This window comes from Pteropus medius, unplaced genomic scaffold (genome assembly GCF_902729225.1).
Source record: "Pteropus medius unplaced genomic scaffold, Ma_sr-lr_union100, whole genome shotgun sequence".
NCBI classification, from domain to species: domain Eukaryota; kingdom Metazoa; phylum Chordata; class Mammalia; order Chiroptera; family Pteropodidae; genus Pteropus; species Pteropus medius.
In genome coordinates this window covers 18,524,760-18,545,518 of record NW_024349802.1, presented here as the reverse complement: position 1 = coordinate 18,545,518, position 20,759 = coordinate 18,524,760, and the positions used below count along the sequence as shown (strand labels likewise).

The 20,759-nt window shown below is 50.3% G+C and overlaps 1 protein-coding gene across 9 annotated transcripts in view; it reads left to right on the top strand.

Annotated features, from left to right (window-relative positions):
- TNIP1 (TNFAIP3 interacting protein 1) overlaps positions 1-20,682 on the top strand; it is a 41,408-nt gene extending 20,726 nt beyond the window's left edge. For 4 of the 9 annotated variants that reach the window (XM_039836577.1, XM_039836575.1, XM_039836579.1 and 1 more), the window contains 13 exons: positions 297-488; positions 3,916-4,010; positions 5,646-5,766; positions 9,104-9,193; positions 10,782-10,847; positions 11,000-11,131; positions 13,177-13,305; positions 15,429-15,560; positions 16,657-16,782; positions 17,322-17,387; positions 17,703-17,894; positions 19,206-19,296; positions 19,886-20,682. In XM_039836577.1, the coding sequence (XP_039692511.1) occupies positions 297-488; positions 3,916-4,010; positions 5,646-5,766; positions 9,104-9,193; positions 10,782-10,847; positions 11,000-11,131; positions 13,177-13,305; positions 15,429-15,560; positions 16,657-16,782; positions 17,322-17,387; positions 17,703-17,894; positions 19,206-19,296; positions 19,886-19,920 (1,467 nt within the window). In that variant the 3' untranslated portion in view covers positions 19,921-20,682. Of the gene's footprint in view, positions 1-296; positions 489-3,915; positions 4,011-5,645; positions 5,767-9,103; positions 9,194-10,781; positions 10,848-10,999; positions 11,132-13,176; positions 13,306-15,428; positions 15,561-16,656; positions 16,783-17,321; positions 17,388-17,702; positions 17,895-19,205; positions 19,297-19,826 lie in introns of all 9 variants that reach the window. The other 5 variants (XM_039836572.1, XM_039836571.1, XM_039836573.1 and 2 more) reach the window with 2 other exon arrangements.
- The last annotated feature ends 77 nt before the right edge of the window (positions 20,683-20,759 follow it).

Below are 20,759 nucleotides of genomic sequence, written 5' to 3'. Positions count from 1 at the left end.
TACATGAGGATTCTGAGGCTCAGCGGTCGAGTGATTTATCTGCAGGCATTCAGCAAGGCCCAGAGTGTGGGAGGAAAGTGGCTCCACTCCAAGCCAGCCAGTGGCCTGGGAGACCTGGGTCCTGCCCTGTGAGTCAGCCCCAGATGGAACCTGTGTAACCAGAGAATTTCCCTAGGCTGAGCTGGGATCGGATGGGGAAACTGAGTCACGAGGAATGGGGAAGCAGAGGGAAAACAGCTGGTGGCGCCTACGCAGACCATGGTGAAGAGTGGTCCCTGTCCCCTTCCCCCTGCCAGGAGCTGGGCCCTCTGCCCCATGAGGACAGCAACCTGATGCTGCACCTGCAGCGCCTGGAGACCACCCTGAGTGTGTGTGCTGAGGAGCCGGACCACAGCCAGCTCTTCACCCACCTGGGCCGCATGGCCCTCGAGTTCAACCGCCTGGCCTCCAAGGTGCACAAGAATGAGCAGCGCACCTCTATCTTGCAGGTGAGGCCAGCCCGGGAGGGTCACCTGGGATGGGCAGGTGTGCCTCCCCCTCCCCCTCTTCTAGATCTCTTAAGGATCCAGGGTACCCTGGGGACTTCCAAGGGCGATACTGTGGGTTGACTGTAGGCTTCTTGTTTTGGGGTGGTGAGTAGGGTAGGGAAGTTGTGGGAAGGGACGGGTAAGAGGAGGGAAATTGGGAAATCCGGGGTGGGCAATGCAGTTTTCGTGGTTGGGGTGCCCTAGGCCATGGATGTGGGCAGGATCCTGCCCGCCTTGTTCTTCAAAGGCAGGCGGGGAGAGGGAGGGAATAAAAGCAGGAAGGCCATCTTCATCTCCATTTCACAGATGGGGACACAGCCTTCGAGAGGTGTTTTTTTTTTTGGCCTAAGATATAGATGGTGCAGCTGGCATTTGATAATCCAAAGGCCATGCTCCCTAACCCCCATCGTAGTCTGCCTCCCCGATTGAGGTGACTCCCTTCCATAGCCCTTCCTGTGCCATGAGAACGAAGTCAGAGTTCTTCCTTATGCAAGCCCAGGCCTTGGAGTCATATGGTCCTTAGTTCCAGTAGTGGCTCTTTATTGCTATATGACCTTGGAGAAGTCACTTACCCTCTGTATCCCTCACTACTCCTATCTGTAGCATGGCATTAGGAATGTCTGCCTCATGGGATTGCTGCAGGTCTTACGTCAAGTACCTAGTACAGACTGGAGCATAGTAAATGCTCACAAAGTGGCCACTGTTCAGGTTTGATGATGACTGATCATCTGTCCTAGGCAGGGGATCTTAGCCTTGCGGGTTTGGGTAGAGGGAAAGATTCACAGATGGTAAAACTGAGGCTTCGAGAGGACCTGCTCAGGACCTGAGCACCTGCTCTTAGTGACAAAGCTATAACTTGAATTCTCCTCCTTCTCTCCTAGACCCTCTCATGCCGGTCACTGGTCTGTGGTCTCATTTATGTTAGCAGATGTTCAAGTGCCCAGTTAATGGGGGGCATGTCCACTGTGTGTGACCTTAAGAAGGGCCTAGGTTGATGAGAGCAAAGGAGACACGGTGTGGGGGAGCTGTGAGGAGCAGCGTATCCCAGGGAGAGTGCAGGACCCCCATCCCATCTCGAGTCAGGGCCAGGCTGAGGGGTGAGGCTGGAGGAGTGATCGGAGCCTAAGGGCCAGGCTGGGGGAGATGACTTTCAGCGACTTTCAGATGTCAGTGAGGCTTAGAGGTGGCAACGCTGAGCTCTGAGGAGGTGAACTTGGCGATCACATGGGGTGAGATCACGTTCAGTGTCAGCTTTTTGACTCTGAAGCCAGGACTGATTCTGGGCCTTATAAAAGGGGGTCCTGCCAGCCTCTGTTATACTAGGCCCCTATTTGTTTCCTTCTTAGCTCTTACCATAGTTTATAATAATTTTATTAGGCGGTTTATTTACTTTGTGTTTTTACTCTTGCACTTGCTGCTAGGATGTAAGCCTCATAAAAGGGGCAGGTACTTTGTTTGTCATACTCACCACTATGTCCCAGTGGCTGGCACTTGATAGATGCTTAATGCACATTTGATGAATGAATGAACTAATGAACTCACAGGTGAGCTTTTAGCCCATGACGGAATGTGATCACCTTTGTGACAACCTTTCTTCATCAGCTGCTTTGTGCCCAGGACATTTTCCCAGAAACTTAGAGGAAACAGCCCTCCAGCCTGGAAGGGCGGACAGCACACCAGGCCACGTCCTTGCTTTCCCTTAATGACCAGGAGCAGGACGTTCTCTTCCCTGGAGGCCCCGCCCAGGGCTGTGGCATCCTGGTATTTGCCCAGCCTGTGGGTAGAGGCAGATGAATCCGGTTTCTCCTCATTCATTGATTTGTTTCTTGGTTCACTCAACAAACATTTTCAAGGCCAGATATGGTGCAAGGCCTTAGCTAGGCATTGGAACCAGTCACAGTAGCTTTTGGTTCTCTCTGCCTCAGATCCCTCATGTCTGACCACCCTCCAGGTCCAGGCTGTCTCCTCCATTAAGACTTCCCAAGTCTCTCCTACGTTAGTCAGAAAGGGCTAGATTTTGCTGTGGAAATAAACAACTCCAAAGTCTCCCAAGGTAACATAAAAGTTTTCCCTCATTCTATGGCAGGGACTTTTTTCTGCTCCACAGTTACTTAGTGGCCCCACCAGCTCATGCCTTTTGGAACATGAGACAGCCACAGCCACAAGGGAAAAGAGACCAGACAGTCATGCATGGGCCAGCCCAGAAGGGACACTTGTCTCTTCCACTCGTCTTTCATTGGCCGGAACTGGTCACATGAGTGCAGTGAGCCTGGGATGTGGAAATGGAAGGCAGCGGGTGGAATGTCTGGTGAACACCACTGTCCCTGCTTCCAGCCCAGCTCACAACCCCTGCCTCCCTTCTCCGCTCTTTCATCACGGGGGAGAGACCCACCAGGGTAGGGTCTGCCAGGTGGAACTTAATCCCTGCGGTGGTTCTTAACAGCTGTGCAACCTCATGCAAATTACTTCACCTGCATTAGCCTACTTTTAAAATAGAGATGAATTACGTAGCTTTAGGAACGCTGTGAGGCTCCGATGAGGCAGTGGGGGGAAGAGCACCCAACCAGGTACCTGGTGCATGTTGTTTGTTGAAAGATTGAGTATTGAGACAGCGCTTCACCATTACTAGTCGGCACCTCCCTCCGCTCCCCACCTGTGAGGCCCCAAGTCTGTTTGTCTATCTTCCGTGCTCTCACCTTGCATTAGCCTTCTTTGAAAATAAAGTCCTCAGATAGCATCCAGTGACTGGCAGTTCACGAGGCACTTGCGCTCTCATGGTCTTGTCAGCTCTTCACTTGGTCATTCATTCATGTGGCCGTTCAGTCATTCAGACATTCCTTCTATAGAGTTAAGTGTCGACCTGCACTATGTCCTGAGCTGGGGCTGGAGACCTGGTAGTGGACAAGAGAGTGGCGAGGGGGTCCCAGCCCACTGAGAGTGCGGGGGGATGGAGTTGGACATTATGAAAATAAGGACACAAACGGTTCTTTAGCTTTAATGGTCACAGGTACCAGAAAGGGTGAGGGAAGGGAGCCGTGAGGATAATGGAGGTGACCTATCTCACCTGAAATGTGGGAGTCAGGGAGGACTTCTCTGAGGAGGTGATGTTTAAGCTAAGACTTGAAGCAGAAGTAGAAGTCAGCCAGGCGAAGGCCAGTGGGGACATCAGTGAAGGAGGAGAGTGGAACTCAGCCTCGGAGAACCAGAGGGCCTCGTGACAGATCCTTGGTCTGCCATGAGGCATCCTCATGGCCAGCTCCTGAGGGAGAGGATGCATGGAGGGGCCGGGATGGGCCTAGCGGCATGGCTGGAGCCCCTGCCCTGTCCGCTAACATCATCATTGGGAATGCACCCCCTCCCAGCCCTCATCTACCTCTCTGCCCTGCAGACCCTGTGTGAGCAGCTTCGGAAGGAGAATGAGGCCCTGAAGGCCAAGCTGGACAAGGGCCTGGAACAGCGGGATCAGGCTGCCGAGAGGCTGCGGTAAGTCCATGCCCCGTGGAGGAGGGGTGAGGAGTCGGATGGGCAGGAGGAGGGAGTGCAAGGCACTGATTTCCGGGATGAAGGCTCTGAGGCCTGTGCCCAGAGCCGTGCTTTGGATGTCAGATCTCGTGACCTTTCTCCTTGGGAACCTTGAGGAGCGTCTGTTTATAAAGTGCTTTGAGAACTTCAGAAGAAGGGCTGTACAAATTGCAGTTTTTCCTCGAGAACTTGCCCCTAAGCTTAGCCTGTTAACAGCCCCTGGCTGGCTGTTGGAGATGAGGCTCGGGACTTTGCTGCCCCCTGCTGGTCACCATCCGGTTCTGCTCTGTTTTCCTGAGAACAGTCAGGGCTTTCTCATCTGGACTATGGGGTCTCGGACTTAATTGTGCATCAGGATCCCAGAGGGTCAGGCAAAGTACACAAGTTTACACTCTCACCCCTCCCTCCTCTGCCAAGACTCTTGATTCCATGGGCCTAAGGCAAGACCTAGGCATCTTTATTTTCCAAAGGGCCTCTGTGGTTAGGACGTAGGTGGGCCCAGGATCACGCTTGAGAAACACTGATCTTGACTGTCAGAGCTGGAAGGGCCCTTTGAGATCACGAGGGCCACACCTCTCGTTGTGTAGAGGGAGACTGAGGCCCAGAGAGAGGCATGTGAGGCCCGACAGAGTAATGTGTAACTGTTGAGCCACTGTGTCATTTTGAATCGGCATATATTTATTTGCTTCTGCATGTATTTATTTACTTCCAAGCAGTTGGAGTTTTATAGCCACAGTGACTCCATCCACAGATCCAAAAACCCAGCTTGGAGAAAAGATTCATGACTAGAAGGCAAGATTTAAGCCTCGGTGTTTGACCTTAGGAAAGCCACTTCTTGTTTTTTTTGTTTTGTTTTGTTTTTGTTTTTATTGTTACATGGAAACCCAGCTGGCAAATAGAACATAAAGAAATATTTTCATATTTCAGTCTGAATCCACTTTTATTATGTCCTATATCACCTACCTTCTTTTTACCTAAGAATTTAATTTGAATCATGTTTTTATTTAAAATTATAAAGAAAATTTTCACTAGAGTAAATGGAAGATAGCATTACCTATAAGAAATAGAAGATAACTCCAACAATAAATTCAGCGAAAATGGAAGGATGTTCATAAATTCTGGTGAAGTACTATTGCCGATTGAAGGCTCAGAGCCTGAAGCCTGCTCTTTCTCTGTTAACAGGGGAGACTAGCAAGTATTTAGAACGGTGATCAAGACCTGTTAGTGCCAAACTGAGGCTTTTCCTGTGCTGTACACAAGAAGTTTGAAGATAATTGTAAAGAGTGTGCCTTTCTCACTAGAGCGTGATTCAGGGTTATTTAATGCAGGTTTGGTTGTGTCCTGAAGATCTCATGTGTACAGACATCCCACAGCTGGGAACACCCTGTTGTTGGTCATCTGAGACTTCTAGAGAAACCCACAGATTGCCACACAGTGGCTTAAGGATGCCTTTTTTTGGTTAGACCTGAGGGGAGGTGTCAGGGTCTTGCCTTAGTCCCTAGGACTCAGCTGCAACTCAGATGAGTAGTATGTCCAAGGCCGCCAGCCTCCTTAACCCAGGGCCAGCAACCTGACCTCTGTTTGCCTCTGACCTAGGGAGGAAAACATGGAGCTCAAGAAATTGTTGATGAGCAGCGGCAAAGAGGGTGCCTCTGGGCGACCAGGCTCACCAAAGATGGAAGGCGCAGGCAAGAAGGGGCTGTCCAGACAGCCGCAGGTACGTGGTCAGAAGCTCCTTCCACAGCATCCCCCGTTGCTGATGCACTGCTGGCTCCGGCGGCAGTGAGCTTACTACCTCTTGCTGCAGCTGGTTCCACTGATAGAAGGTTCTAGTCGTTAAATGGCTTTTTCTTAGCTTGGCCTGACACTCTGCCTCCCAGGAGCTTTCATTGCTTAACCCTCCTTCTGCCTCCTGCCACATGGAGAGCATCTCATTCCCTGTGACACACACGCAGGCTGATGGCCATGACTGTGGCTCCACGGCCCTCGTAAGCCTTCTGTTCTCCAGGCTGAATAGCTCCAGCTCCTCTGGTCATTGCTCATGGAAGGTGGTGCCAAGTCCTTTGCTTACTTTGGCTACATTCCCTAAACACATCCCAGTTTATCAAGGTTTTGCCTATGGTGTGGCTCCAAAAGTCACTTCAAGGTCTCAGATATTCTTTGTGGAACTAGGGTGTTAGCCCCGTGAAAGGTTCTCTGAGGACTCTGCTAAGCTGCTGTGATTGCACCCTGGCGCCTCTGACATGGAGAGAGGAAGGCATGGCCTGGTTATGCCACAGGGCTAGCCCACTTTCTCCCTTCCCACCGCTACTCCCAGCCCTGGCTCGTATCCAGTCCCCAAGTGGGAGCTGCCTCTCCTCCTTGCCCCATCTGTGCCTTTCTCCTGGCCATAGCACTGAGTCCCAACTTTTTACTGACACATTTTTTTTAATGGGGTTTAATGGCCGCACAGAAGGACTCAACATCTTTAACAAACCCCACACCTATGTAATAGTAGTAATTATCCTAATAAGTTAATTAAGTATTACTGTAGAGTTTACCCAAGACACAAATCCATTGTTTAGTTTGGACCTCCTCTCTAAGGTAGGCAGGGCCAAGACTATTACTCCACAACCCAGCTATGGCAGGAGGCTTGGAGAGGTCATGAGACATCACGTAATCAAGATTCCTGCTATCAGGCAGGGACTCGTGCTGAGGAGTGGCCTCTGAATCCCAGGCCACCTAGCCCCATCTCTGCTTCCTTTTACCCATCACATTGGAGCCTGCCTTGTCTGCCCTCTTGTGGAAGTGACTTGTGGACTCCCCTGATCTCTCCCGCGTTCTCGGAACTCTGTAGGCAGGCCTCTTCACTTTTCCAAAGCTCTTTAATATCAACTCATCTCTCTCAACTCCCGGGATAGCCAGATGTTCTTACTACCCTGCCAGGGGGGACGGCCACGTAGGCTGCGGGACGGGGCAGTGGCGAAGCCTGTGCCCCGGCATTGCGTGCGGGCTGAATGTGACTGCAGCTCTTGCCAGCGCTACTACCTTGGACAGTTATATATATTCTCTGGCCTCAGTTTCCTCCTCTGTAGAATGGAGATATTGACACTTAACCTCGGTGGGTGGTTGGAGGATTCAGCGATGTGATACCCATAAAGTGGGTTTAGTACCTGGCATGTGGCAAACAGTGAACATTAGCTGTTGCTTTTAATGGCAGATTCGGTGTCCGCAGCCGGGCTGGCCGGCTCCTCTGTTCTTTGTGGAGGTTAAGGGTGTACCTTCCGGGAGCCTGGCACTCCCTCTTCCTCCTTCCCCAGTACTGCTGGGCACAGCTCGCCTCCAGGAGGCAGCAGGCCTCTAGAGACAGGCCCATCTCGCGCCTTCCTCAGAGGAGGTGATGGAGGTGAGGGCTCCCTTAGTTCGCGCTCCTTACTCCTTGGGTGTGCTTACCGACCTCAACCTGCAGGGGGCGCTCAAGCCCCACAAGTTCTACCCTCAGGGCTCACCCAGAGACTTAAGGTCTTACTTTATAACCATGGTTCAGTGATCAAAACTAGGAAATGAACATTGTGACAATACTGTTAACTAAACTGTGGACTGTGTTCAGATTTCATCAGTTTTTCACTCGCGTGCTTCCGTACCAGGATCGATTCCAGACCCTACGTTGCGTTTCACTGTCACCTCTCTTTAGTCTTCAGTCTGTGGCAGTTCCCAGTTGTTCCTTCTCTTTCAGGAACTTGAAACTTTTAGGTTCTACTGGCCAGTTATTTTGTAGCTTGTCCCTCAGTTTGGTTTTATCTAATGTTTTCTCATGATTGGATCGAGCTTATGGATTTGGGCAAGAACACACGAATGACACAGTGTCTCGGTGCATCATGTCAAGGGGACATGATGTCACTGTGTCTTATTACTGTCAGCCTTGATCATGTGGCTAACGGGGTGTCTGTCAGGTTTCTCCATATAAAGTGACAAATTTTCTCTTTGAAATGCATAAGTTTCTATTTTGGATGAGAAACTTTGAGACCGTGCAAAGTCCTGTTTCTCCTTACACTTTTGCTCACTAATTGCAGTGTCTATTGGTGGATCTCACAGCGCTTTTGTGTTTCCCTCATTTATTCTACAGTCACTAATTGGAATTCTTCTGTAAGATAGAATTGTCCCTTCTCCCCTATTTAGTTAATTATTTAGCTATTTCTTTCTACCAGTAGATGGAAATTTATTCTTTGGGTTATAATCCAGTACTATCACAATTTATTTTCTAGTTCAAATTGTTCCAGTTTGGCCATAGGACGATCTTTTAAGTTTTCTCCTATGCCCATTTGACATGCCTTTATTGTTGAGTACTTCCTTACTTTCTAGCACCATAAGATGCTCCAAACTCATCTTATATTTTCCCTGCCCCAGCCCTGGAATTAACCACTTCTCTAAGGAACACTGTTCTCTTTTTGTGGAGAATGGCATTTAGAAACCAAGATCTGGGCGCTGGGTGTGCTCATTGCTCCTGGGGTGTCACTGCTTTAGGCCCTCTCAGAGGCTAGAGCTAGGAAATATGTGTACATGTACTAATTGCACATGCACACACACGTCTTTATTTAGTTTTTTATATTTCTAAAAACTTTTTAAGATAGGCATTTTATAAAATGTTAAGGAATATATAACTCTTACCTTCCAGGCCAGAGGATGTTTGGCTGGTGTGTGTGTGTGTGTGTGTACATACACACATGGGACGCTGCAGGTGTGCTGCAGGCTAGGTGGGGGGGGTGGGGGAAAGCGGCTAAGTAGTAATTCAGAGATAGAGCCTAAGCAGGGAAAGAAGTGGCCGCAGGGAGGGGGCGGAGGGTAGGGGAGGAGAACCTAGGAGCCAGTGTGGGTCAAGGAGGGAGAATAATGGTCTCAATGGACTTCCCAAAGGGAGCTTAGTCATGACATGAGACGTGTATCAGTGTTCCGATGGGTATGAGAATAGAGAGGTGAGAGACAGAGGGCTGAGTGAGGGGCCTTAGAGGAGCTCTGAGTGGGGAGGAAATGATCATTTGAGGCTCTGCTGAAGGCCCTTTTGTGTTTCTCCCCAGGCTAGTGTGACAGCAGGTAAGATGCCAGAGGCAGGAGCCTTGGGTGCAGCTGAGAAGAAGGTGAAGATGCTGGAGCAGCAGCGCACTGAGGTAGGTGGCCGGCGAGGATGATGGTCAGGGAAGACCTGTCTTCCATCCTGGGACCGACAGGACAAAGGCCTTCCTTGGTGCTCTGGCTAGTCCCTGGGTGACCACTGAACTGTCTACCCATGGAAAAGACCTGCTGCCTTGTCCTGGGCTCTTGTCTCTTGACCATTTTCCCTTCCCAAAGGGGTCACTCTGAGGAGGTGGCATTTGAGGCATGGCCTAAAATTGTTGAGAGGTAGCTTAGGAACACTTCCCTGGTAAACCCTGGGTGGTGGAAAGAGGCTATGCTAAGACAGGCAAGTTTGGGCGTCAGGAATAGAGAGCCTGGGGTTCTTCCGTCAGCTGGTTTAGGAAGGGAATGTCATACTAGGAGAGGATCCCACACCTTGTGGCACTGCTTCTAACCAGCCGAGAGTCTCCAGAAGTTGAGGTTACTCCCTCGTGTCTCATGCTTGTTCCTCCTCCATCCCCCACCCCTGGGCCAGTATTTCCCGACTGGAAGTGGAACCCAGTCCTCTGCGTTCTCTTCGCCTCTCCTCTCCACGCAGCTCAGCGCCTTCTCCACATCCCTGGGCCTTCTGCCCCTGGTCCTCCAGCACATCTGGAAGTCAGGCTCCATTAGTCTTTTGTTCAACGTGCATATTACTTTTGGTTTTCTTTTTGTTTGTGCCATAAGGTAATTTTTCTGATTGCAAAAGTAACATAACACTCATTATATAAAGATTGAGAATGTCGCCTCCTGAAGATTACTACAGTTGATAACAATTCATTGTATATTCCTTGTTTTTTTTCTATGTACTTACTAATGTATAATCTGTTTTAAAAATTATATATGTTGTATTGCAAATTACTTCTTTCTTTAAAATTATCTTTGAGGACATTGGTTAGTATATATAAATATACTATATTAGGTTAATTTTGAGTACTTTCCATCCTGTGTTTATGAAATTGGGATACCCTTTCCCATTATTTTATTTATTTAATGATGTAGGGTTGTTTTTCTTCCCTGAGGAGTTGTTATATTGAGTATGGCAAATAATTTGTGTCATTTAGAACTGAAGCAATGTATTAAATGCCCAATTTTCTGAATAGCTTCAGAGTGCTCCATTTTCTGTTCATACTCTAATTTCCTTAACCCATCTATGATTAGGTTGGCCTCTAGATTTTTTTTCTGATACAAACATTGTCGAGATGGTCAATGATACACATATGTTTTAACACACTTGTGCAAGTGTTTCTTTTGGTTACCTTTTTCACAGTGGAATTATTAGAGTAAAGAGAATGAGAACTTGGAGTTTTAATACATAGTCCCAAACTGCTATCTAAAAAGGTGTCTGATCTATCATCATACACCAAACTCATATACCGTTTCTGTGTCTTGATGTTAGTCTCGCTGCCCTGGCAAGGATAAAACGTGGCAGTCCATCAAGGTGAATCTCTGAGGAACAAGGGAAGCAAGGGATCAAGGCAGTGTCTGTAGGCACCCTTTGTTCACACGCACTGCGTGTTCCTTGGGAAGCCGGTGTGTGTGGAGTGGCTGTCTTTGGTCCTCCTCTGCTTGTCTCCTGCTAACCCCAATTTCTCTGCACAGCTGCTCGAAGTGAACAAGCAATGGGACCAGCATTTCCGGTTGATGAAGCAGCAGTATGAGCAGAAGGTAGCGTGGGAGATGCGGGAAGTCAAGGCTGAACTCAGGTTCTCGGCTGTGCTCTCAGCACATCCCCAGTGTCCTGCTTGCTGCTTCCTTCTCAGCAGCTTTGAGCCTTGGACATTCACCCTCACGTACTCTTCTCTCTGCCGTGAACCCAGATCACTGAGCTGCGCCAGAAGCTGGCGGATCTGCAGAAGCAGGTGACTGACCTGGAGGCTGAGCGGGAACAGAAGCAGCGTGACTTTGACCGCAAGCTCCTCCTGGCCAAGTCCAAGATTGAAATGGAGGAGGCAAGTGTGACTGCTGAGCCCTGCAGGTTCAGCTCCCAAAGGCCTATTCCCCAGTCCCCCTTAACCAAGAGCTCAGTGGAGTAAATAAGCCAGGGAGTGGGAGTCAGGAGACCTGGGGTGTCCAGCTCTGGCTCTGGTGCTAATAGGCTGTGTGGCAGTAGGCGAAAGCATTTCCCTTTCCCATGCCTCAGTTTTCCATCTAAAAAGGTTAAATTAGGTGTTGCTTTTCATATTTTCTTGTTTTTATACAGAAGAACCTTTGTTCAATTAAAATCTTATAATCTAGGGAAGCCGAGAATATAAAAGAGATTCAAGCAGGCCTGCTCTAGTGCACTTGATGGGAATGGGTTGCTGCTGAATGTTTAGAATTATGGCTATTTGTGGGGGAGGGGCTAAACCATTAGACAAAGCTTCTTTGTCCATCTGGTCATTGTTCAACAGAGTATGCACTTGGCACTCTGCTGGGCACAGAGACTCAGGGGTGAATAGTCCAATCCCAACCTTGAGGGGAAAGAGACACTAAACTGCTAATTATAGAAGCAAGTAAGTATGTGTTAAGTACTACACAGGAGAAGTTACAGGGATTGAGAGGACAGAAAGGGGGACCAGATCCAGTCTTGGGGGGCCAGGAATATGTACACTGAAGAAATAGCATCTGATCTGTCATGTGTATGACTGACACCAAGCCAAGGCCCTTGAGGATCTTGTTACAGCTTCAAGAGGAAAGGCCATTTGACTCCCATACTCGTAGGGGGTTTTATTTATGTTGCAATGTGTTCCCTTTCATGGGAACTGGGCCCGGGCTGCTTTTGCCTTGCTTCAAAATGGACATTATCAGCACAGATTGCATTTCAGAGTTCATTCTCATCGGCATCTTATCTGAGTGGTCAGCTTGCCTCAGTGACCCCCCTTACCTTGAAGACGAGTGGTAGAGAGGACACTACCTATCTTTTCTTTTGAGTGCAGTCACATCTCGTGACTGTCAGCCAGACCCCTGGCTCTTTGGTCCCTTCCCCTGGCTCACACCAGTAGATGGGCAAGGCCCTAAATCTGACAGCACCTCCCTTTCAGCTGGGGAAGGTGGGATGTTTCAAGACAAAGCATGGCCCTGTAGATAAGGACACATGGTGATAGAGGCCGTGCTAATCCTGGAGCCTCTGTCATGGGAGCCCAGAGTAGTTTACCTCCCCCATTTTAAATACTTCCTTTGACTTGCAAAGGGAGAGAGAACACCAGAATTAGGAGACCTGGGCTTTAGCCCCAGCTAACTGTGTGGCCTGGGATAAGTCACCTCCTCTTTCTGCACATTCCATTTCCTGTCATATAAAGGGGTTAGGACGTGGCTCTCTCTAAAGGCCAATCCATCTGTGGCCCTCTGCAAGGAAGACGCCCTGACTGTTCCATAGTGGCTGTTGGAACAGGCTCCCACCTGGAAGCCTTCGGCTCCAGTACTCTTTCTTTTAACCTCACAGTACTGTTTCTCTGTGAGGGAACACTTTTCTGCCTCATGATATGTATTTTTTTGAATGTCTTCTCTCCTCTAGGCTCAGAGACTATAAGAACAGAAAGGTCCTTTAGAGATTCTTGGTGGTTTATCACTTTCTGTGTGTCACAGAAGATTTCCATGGAAACTATGGCTTTTCTCTCTAGAAAGTTGCACAGAAAAAATTTCGCATTTAGTTTTGGGGCTCACAGACCTCCTGACAACCATCTGTGACTCAGGCTAAGAACCCCTTACCCATTGCAGATAGGTAAGCTTAGACCCGAGAGAGCTGTGACGGTGCCCCAGGTCTCAGCTCCCTGGTGGAGGAGCTGGTGTCAGAACCCAGGGCCTTTTGCTCAACCAAAAGAGCCTCTTTGAGGACAGAGCATTAGCACTTTGACCCCAGATGCCTTGCACAGTACATTGTGTGTGAGCATTGTGGGCGCTGCGGAGGGAGAGCGGGAAAGGGGAGGCATGCCTGAGGGAGGGCTGGGGCGGGCAGCACAGGGAGTCCAAGCCTCCTGCACACGCTTCCTGCTTACCAACCCCGCGCTCCCTATAGACGGACAAGGAGCGGCTGGCAGAAGAGACCAAGGAGCTGCGCCAGAAAGTCAAGTACCTGCAGGATCAGCTGAGCCCGCTGACCCGGCAGCGAGATTACCAGGAAAAGGAGATCCAGCGGCTCAACAAGGTGGGTGCCTTTGGCCCTGGTCCCTGGGCAGACAGAACTTCCCTGAGCCCACCTGAAGTGACCACTCCATCGCCAGTGGCCCGACCCTCAACTCAGGAGGGCGACTCCTGGGTCAGGGCGCTGGTGCTGGGGGCCTCTGTGCAGCCTCACTGTTCCCCCACCTCTGCCTTTCCCTCCCCGACGCAGAGTGGCCAGCCCTGGGATGAGCCTGTGCCCCCACCCCAGGCCCTTGGATGTGCTGTGCCACCTGCTTTGTTCAGGTTCAGCACGGCCTTCCCCAAGTCTCATTCAGGTCACCCTGTTCTATGTACCTAGAATACCGGCAACTTCTTTCACACCCCTTCCCACGCTGTCTTGTGATTACTGGCATAACATTCTGTCTTCTGCTGCAGCAGTGGGGGGCGTGCCTCTTCCCCAGGCTATGTACCCCCTGTGCCTGGCACAGTGCCTGGCACCAGGCATGTGTTCAGGAAATAGTCGCCGAAGGGAGTGGGTGGTGAGCACAGGCCCAAGGGCTCTCACCTGCCCTTGAGAAGTGGCATCCAGGGAGACAGGGCGTCCAGGGCGGAGGCTGGGTGAGACAGGAGCCCTCTCCTCTGAGCCAAGGCTGGTGGCAGTGGGCCGGGCCGAGTTCCGGGGACTGGTTCTAGTCCCAGCTTAGACGCGGGACCCTCTCTGGGCCTCTGTTGGCATCTGAGCCCTGGTCGCAGTCATTCCAGCCCATCTTCCAGGACAGGCTGGAAGAGCATGAGGAGGGAGCTCTGAGAGGAAACGTTCTCCACAGGCCTGGAGGAGCTGTTGAGTCTGCGGCTCAGCTTTTCCCTTCCGATGGTTCTGGTGTTTCAAAAGCATCGATTATGCCGAGTCTGGGGCCTTGGGACCTGTTCTTCCAGAAAAGAATGATTTGTCCCGAGCTGGGGAATTTGGAGTTGAAATCCAGGCAGAATGTCGTACATGGCGCTGGGTGGAGAGATGACCCAGGCAGGATCACTGCCCTGCAGGTTTCCTTGGCACAGGTGGGGGCAGAGGCACTGACATGGATGACTAATGCAGCGTGCTCCCTGTCCCTGGACCTCAGTCTCCTCAACCAAAAAATGGATCAGATAAAGTAGGAGGGTGAAGGGAGCCACAGCCTCCCCCATCCTAAATGGACTCTTGGCGCAGCAGTTTCCTTGAGTTTGGGGGGGAGTTGAGGAGACCAAGTGGGGGCACAAGTCCAAGCTGGGGAAGGTTTCTTTTATCTCCCCATGGTCCAGGAAGGTGCTGCAGGCAGTGCCAACGCATGGTGAGCAGAGGCCCTGCTGTCCAGGGGGCCAAAGCCCAGGTGACGACGAGGGTGGCCAGTCTTGAGAGGTGGTCCAACGTTCTCCAATGTTAAGAGGGCTGACGGAGAAAACCGTTTAGCCTTTCTAGATGATGCGAGCACACTGTTTACATAAAGAAAAGTATGTGTGAGCATGTTATAATAGAGTGTTTTTCTTTTTTTCTTTTCGAATGTTATTTGGTGATGTTTTAGTCCGTTCTCAGGGTTAGATAGGTAAAGTATTAAGTAAGTCAAAATTAAAATCCAGTCTAATCTAATTTTAGAAGAGGCGAGGGTGGAAGGGTTGGCTTGGTAGGAATGGGCTGTGGAAGCTGCAGAATCTCAGGGCCAGGCAGAATGAGATTCCTTCCCCCAAAGGACTTGATATTCCTTCCAGGTCGGGGTGCTGGAATTGAGCCACACCTGCTCAGGGAAGGGGAGATTCTCTCTTCTACATGAACACCCTAGTTTAGGCTGCTGGTTAAGAGCACACGCTGAGTTTGAATCCCCACTTTGCTACTTACTACCTGTGTGACGTTGGACAAATCACTTTAGGTCCCTGAACCTCAGTTTTCACTTGTGTAAAATGGGGATGATGATCATAGTGTTTTTTCCTAGGACTATGGAGAGGATTCAATGAAATAATGTGTGTACGGTGTCAGTAAATAGGGTTGCATGTATTAAATAGTATTGGTGGTGGTGGTTGTCATTATCGTTATTATCAGGAAGGGGGTCCCTGAGGATGACCCCTCGAGGGGGGCCTGACTTCCAGGGCTTCTCCTGATGGGCCCATCACCTCTCTTCTCACCTCTGATCCTAGGCCCTGGAGGAAGCACTGAGCATCCAGGCCTCTCCATCATCTCCACCAGCAGCCTTTGGGAACCCAGAAGGAGCTGGGGGCCTCCTAAGGAAACAGGAGCTGGTCACGCAGAACGAATTGCTGAAGCAGCAGGTGAGCCCAAGGGGAAGAGGTGCTCAGTGGGAGCTGTAGCATTCCCGTTCCCTAGGGCCAGCGAAGGGCTGGGAATCGTGGGGGAAGCTGTAATTAGTAGTTCGTTTTCTGGCCATTGGCCAGAACCCCTGTCTGGTTATAAGATTATTCTTTCCAGCAATGTGTCCCTAACTAGGTCATTATTCTGTCACTTAGATGATTTAGCCATCTCTACACCCCAACTGTGCTATTATTTACCTATATTTTAAAAATAAGTTTTAAGTAAATTACTTTCAATAAATCTAATTAAAAGGGAGCTTTATATCACTATTATAAATGGAAAAACCTGTTTATTATTTGCCATAAATAGAAAGTAACTGTAAGCAAGAAATACAGTAAAAGCAAAAGAGCATTGTTAAACTTGAGCTGAATACTGTCATGTGACTCTGAACCTGAATTTCCCTTCATTTAGGGAAATTGATGCATACAAGAAAGGCATTAAAGACATACTAGCCTAAAACGGAGACTTCCTCTGTGAGGGACACAGAAGGTTTGAAAGGAGATTGAAAAGGTCATGGCTCTCCCATGTGCTTCTATATGATGCCATGCTTTAGATCTGCCATCTCAAACCAGTCAGCGCCCCACTGACCTAGAGTAAGGATGTGAAAGTGCAAGGGCTCATCCCTGCCAGGCACCCCCAGAGCCTTGGGAGAGTTTCATAGGCCCTCAGCTCTCAGAGCCAGTCTTCTACCCACGCTCTGGTCCCTTGGCCTCTGCCTCTGGGGCTGTAGCAGAATGAAAGGATTGCACTGGCTGGTGGCTGTCGACCTTTTTTACAAAAAAAAAGCCAAGGCTTTTACTTGTTTAAGTAAAGCCCTATGTCAAAGCCCAGAATATAACATAAAGGGACCCAGAGCTACTGTCTTTGAAGTTGGAGGTGGGGCTGGAGGTGTACCCCCGTTCCCTTCCCCACAGGGGATGTTGAGATGGGGTGACACCAGCTCTGACATCTGTGACTCCCAGCAGCAGGCCCTGGATTCTGGGTTTGAGTAGATTTGAACCTCCACTCAGAACCGCCCGCCCTTCCTTATCCCATCCCCCGTCCCTGCCCTTCCAGGTAAAGATTTTTGAAGAGGACTTCCAGAGGGAGCGCAGTGATAGAGAGCGCATGAACGAGGAGAAAGAAGAGCTGAAGAAGCAGGTGGAGAAACTGCAGGCCCAGGTCACCCTTTCGAACGCCCAGGTGAGAAGGGTGGGACCATGGAAGGGGCCATCGGCTTGTGCTCATGAGAAGGGGGCACGGGTTGGAGGGTCCCAGTGAGACTGGATGTTAGGACACGCACTGGTTCTCCTTCCAGCTCTGCCGCCCCTTTTCTGTGTATTTCAGCAAGACCGTTCCCCTCTCTGACCTCCAGCTCTGACTTTTCACAATCGGTTTTGATGCCTTTACAGAGCAAATTTACTAATTGATCCCAGGCCATCCCCTCTCTCACAGAATGCAGCTAGAAAATGATAATATGGCAGCACAGAAGCAAGGAGGCTCACAGTAACCCTTCTGACTTGTGTTCAAACCTCCCCAAATGAGCAGGCCTCACCTATAGCCACAGGTCTGGGCTATGCTCTGCCCCACAGAGCCCTTTCCCGTGTCTGGCCAGGCAGGACAGCCTAGACTGGTAGCCCTGCACATCAGCCGGTCAGTTCTGGGGCTGCTTAGGCCCTGGGTCCAGACTTGGCTAAGAAACAGCTGGACCAACAATCTTCTCTCCCTCCTTCTTTCCTCAGCTAAAAGCATTCAAAGATGAAGAAAAGGCAAAAGAAGTCCTCAAACAGCAGAAGAGGAAAGCAAAGGTGAGGGGGCTTGAGAGAGGAAGCAGCACTTACCTTGCCGTACCTTCCTTAGGAAGCCATCGCCTGATGGAAGAGGCAGTGTTTGTTCAACTTCCAGCTAACTAACGAGATAATGCAGGTGGAGCACTTAGAACAGTACTTGGTGCAGAGTGCTCACGACGCATTAGCTGTCAGCACTGTTGCTATTCCGTGCCCATGTGCCAGCCTTCAGAGAACTAAAATTTTAAATAGAGAATGGGAGATGAGATGGGCATCACTGGGGATGACCTGTGCTGCCCGTCACAGAGCAGAAACAGACGTCAGCCTTTCTTACAGGCCTCGGCAGAGCGCTACCACATGGAGCCCCACCCAGAGCATCTCTTCGGAGCCTACCCCTATGCCTACCCGCCCATGCCACCCATGGTGCCACATCACGGCTTTGAGGACTGGTCCCAGATCCGCTACCCTCCGCCCCCCATGGCCATGGAGCACCCGCCCCCACTCCCCAACTCCCGCCTCTTCCATCTGGTGAGTCTGTGACCTTCCTTCAGTCCAGGACATATACACAGGCCACCTCAGACACTTTCCGGAGGATAAGGTCAAGTGAGAGGGTCAGAGTCTGCATCCTTGGCTCCTTCATGAACAGCACTGTGTGTGGGCAGATGTTCGGGGCTCGGCTCTGGCCTGCTGTCCCAGGAGCAGGACTCCGCAGCCCAGAGCTGTTCAGAGTCACTGAGGTGGGACAGAATAGGCCGAGTAAGAGAGCAGGGCAGCAGGGAGGGCTCCGTCCAGCCAGCAAGGCCAGGGGTATCAGAGTGTGGGTCTGACATTTTCTCGTAGCTCCCACATGTAACCAGGTACGCCACAGATCCTCACAGATCCTCACAGGCATTCTCTCTCTCTCTCTCTCTCTCTCTCTCTCTCAGTCTCTCTCTCTCTCTCTCTCTCTCCTTTTCCTCTTCCTTTGCTTTTTTGTTTCCTTTCCTTTTTGTTTGTTTTCTTTTCCTTGCTTCCTTCTTTCTCCAAAGAGCCGCTGTCACCTGTTCCATCCTCTCAGCCCCTCTGCCACAGCCCCCTCAGGTATCCCCACTCACCTGGACAATGACAGCAGCCTCCTATCTGGCCTCTCCAGCTTCTCTCCCTATGAGCATTCTTTACACACACCTTCTTTAAACACTGGAGTGTAGTGTGGGGCTTAAAAGATTGATTCTGGAGTTATGGAGAGGTGGATTCTAATAGAAGTTTGGCCACCATCCTAGATGAATGACCTTCAGAAAGTTACTTAACCCCTCTGAGCCTCAGTTCCCTTACCTGTAAAATGGAGATGGCAACCTGGGTCATTGTCAGGATTCGATTACAGTTGGCCTTCGGTATCCACGGGTTCCACATCTGTGGATTCAATCAACCGTGGATTGAAAATATTGGGGAAAAACAAGTTTCGTTGTTGCTGATGTGTACTGAGCAGTTAGGCCTAAGATGGTTTCATCTGTGCTGAACATGTACAGACTTTTTTCTTGTCATTCACTAAACAAGACAGTATGACATCTTTTCACATAGCATTTACATTATGTTAGGTATTATAAGTATTTTAGAGACGATTTTAAGTATACCAGAGGACATGTACATAGGCTATAAGCAAATGCTATACTGTTTCATGTAAGAGACTTGAACATCCATGAATTTTGGTATCCTTAGGGGGTCCTGGAACCAATTCTCCAAGGATACCAAGGGACAACTGTATATTCGATTAATGTGTATTTGGTACTGTTTTGGCACTGTAGCTGCTATTGTCATTTTCAAGTGTGGTTATTGATTATTAAGTACCACGTTTTGTTGCAGCCGGACTATAACTGGCGGCCACCCTGTTCAGGGATGCGCAATCAGACCTCCCAAGCGATGGACTCGCCCACGGCCAGGCCTGCAGAACCAGGCAAGTGAGATCCCCTAGTACAGGGAGTTTCGTAAGAGGAGCGGCTCTGCCAGGAGGTGGCGCGCCTCCTCTCAGCAGTGTGAGCAGAGGCTGCAGGCGAATAGAAAGGAGTGTGGTGGGAGGAGTTAGTGGTTGGGAGGAAGGATTGGGCTGCTCAGTCATTTCCTCACGTTCCCCACAGAGCCTTGGAGGTTCTGTGCAGCCCCTTGGCGGCCACTTTGATGAGGGGCAGAGGGTGGTCAAAGGGAGAGGGCCATCTCCTCCTCTAGAACTGTGCCACTCCAGGGATCTGGAGCCAGACTGACTAGGCTCCAACACTTCCTAGATCAGGGACCTTGGGCAAGCTTTTTAAAACGTCTCTGTGCCCCCAGCTCCCTCTTCCATAAAGGGGTAATAATCTGCCTGCTTCATAGAGCTGGGCAAGGCTTGAATGACAAATGTACCTAAGGCACTTAGCTCAGGGCCTGGCACTCAGTAACATTCAATAACTCTAGCCGTTACTTTCACTGTTACTCTATTGGTTTCCACAGGACTTTGAAATCTACTGTACCACATCATCTTTAAGTCCTCAAAATTTTTGTTTATTTAGACTCTGCAAAAAATGACCGCGAGGGGCCTCAGTGAGACCAGATTACGTGACTTCGCTCCACTTTCGTCTTGTAGAGCCTGCTGACCTCAGATTACAAAAAAACTAGAGGCCATGGTGCTCTGAGCGGCCAGAGCCTCAGCCAGACAGGAAGCTGAGATGGGTGACCATCTTGAGCCCTGGCCCCAACCCGAACTGTTTACAGACTGGAAAGGCTCCACCCAGAAAGCTTTCATCTGGGCCGACTTTGGCACAACATGGGAAAACTCACTATCCTGCCACCTAACGGAGAGAGGCCTCGTCTGGCTTCGACCTGCCATCCTTCGCGGAATCTGCTGGGGGACAGCAATCTCAAGAGTGGGGTGCAGCTTAGACCCCTTTCTTTCAGAACTTCCCCAGAAGTGGTTCCAGCTCCTCTGGGGAACCATGTTCAGTTTATGTTTGTTTAATTATGCTTCAAGCTCTGTAGTAGCAGGACCTACTCCTTGCCCAGCCCTCCCTGTGTGTGAGGAGCTGTGGGAAGAATGGGTTTGCCTCTGGGAGCAGAAGAGAATGACAGGACACTCTGCTGCGGGGCCCTCCACCTCCACCCGCAGCAGCCTTGCTAGTGCCACCGCAGCCTGGGATGAAGGCCACGTCAGCCACATCTGCTGAGGGGCCCCGCCCCAAAGCTGCTAGGCCCGAGGCCCTGCTGCTGGAGGCTTGTTGTGCTGGAGGCCCGGATTGGGATGGCTGTCCATCCCTGGGAAGCTCTTTGCATGAATCTTGGACATAAATCCAAGAGGAAGATTCTGTGACTGGTGTTGTTTTATGTCCTGGCTGATGCTCCCTTCCTACTCAGAGTGCTGCTGTCCTGGTCCTTGACCTCTGTGCCCCA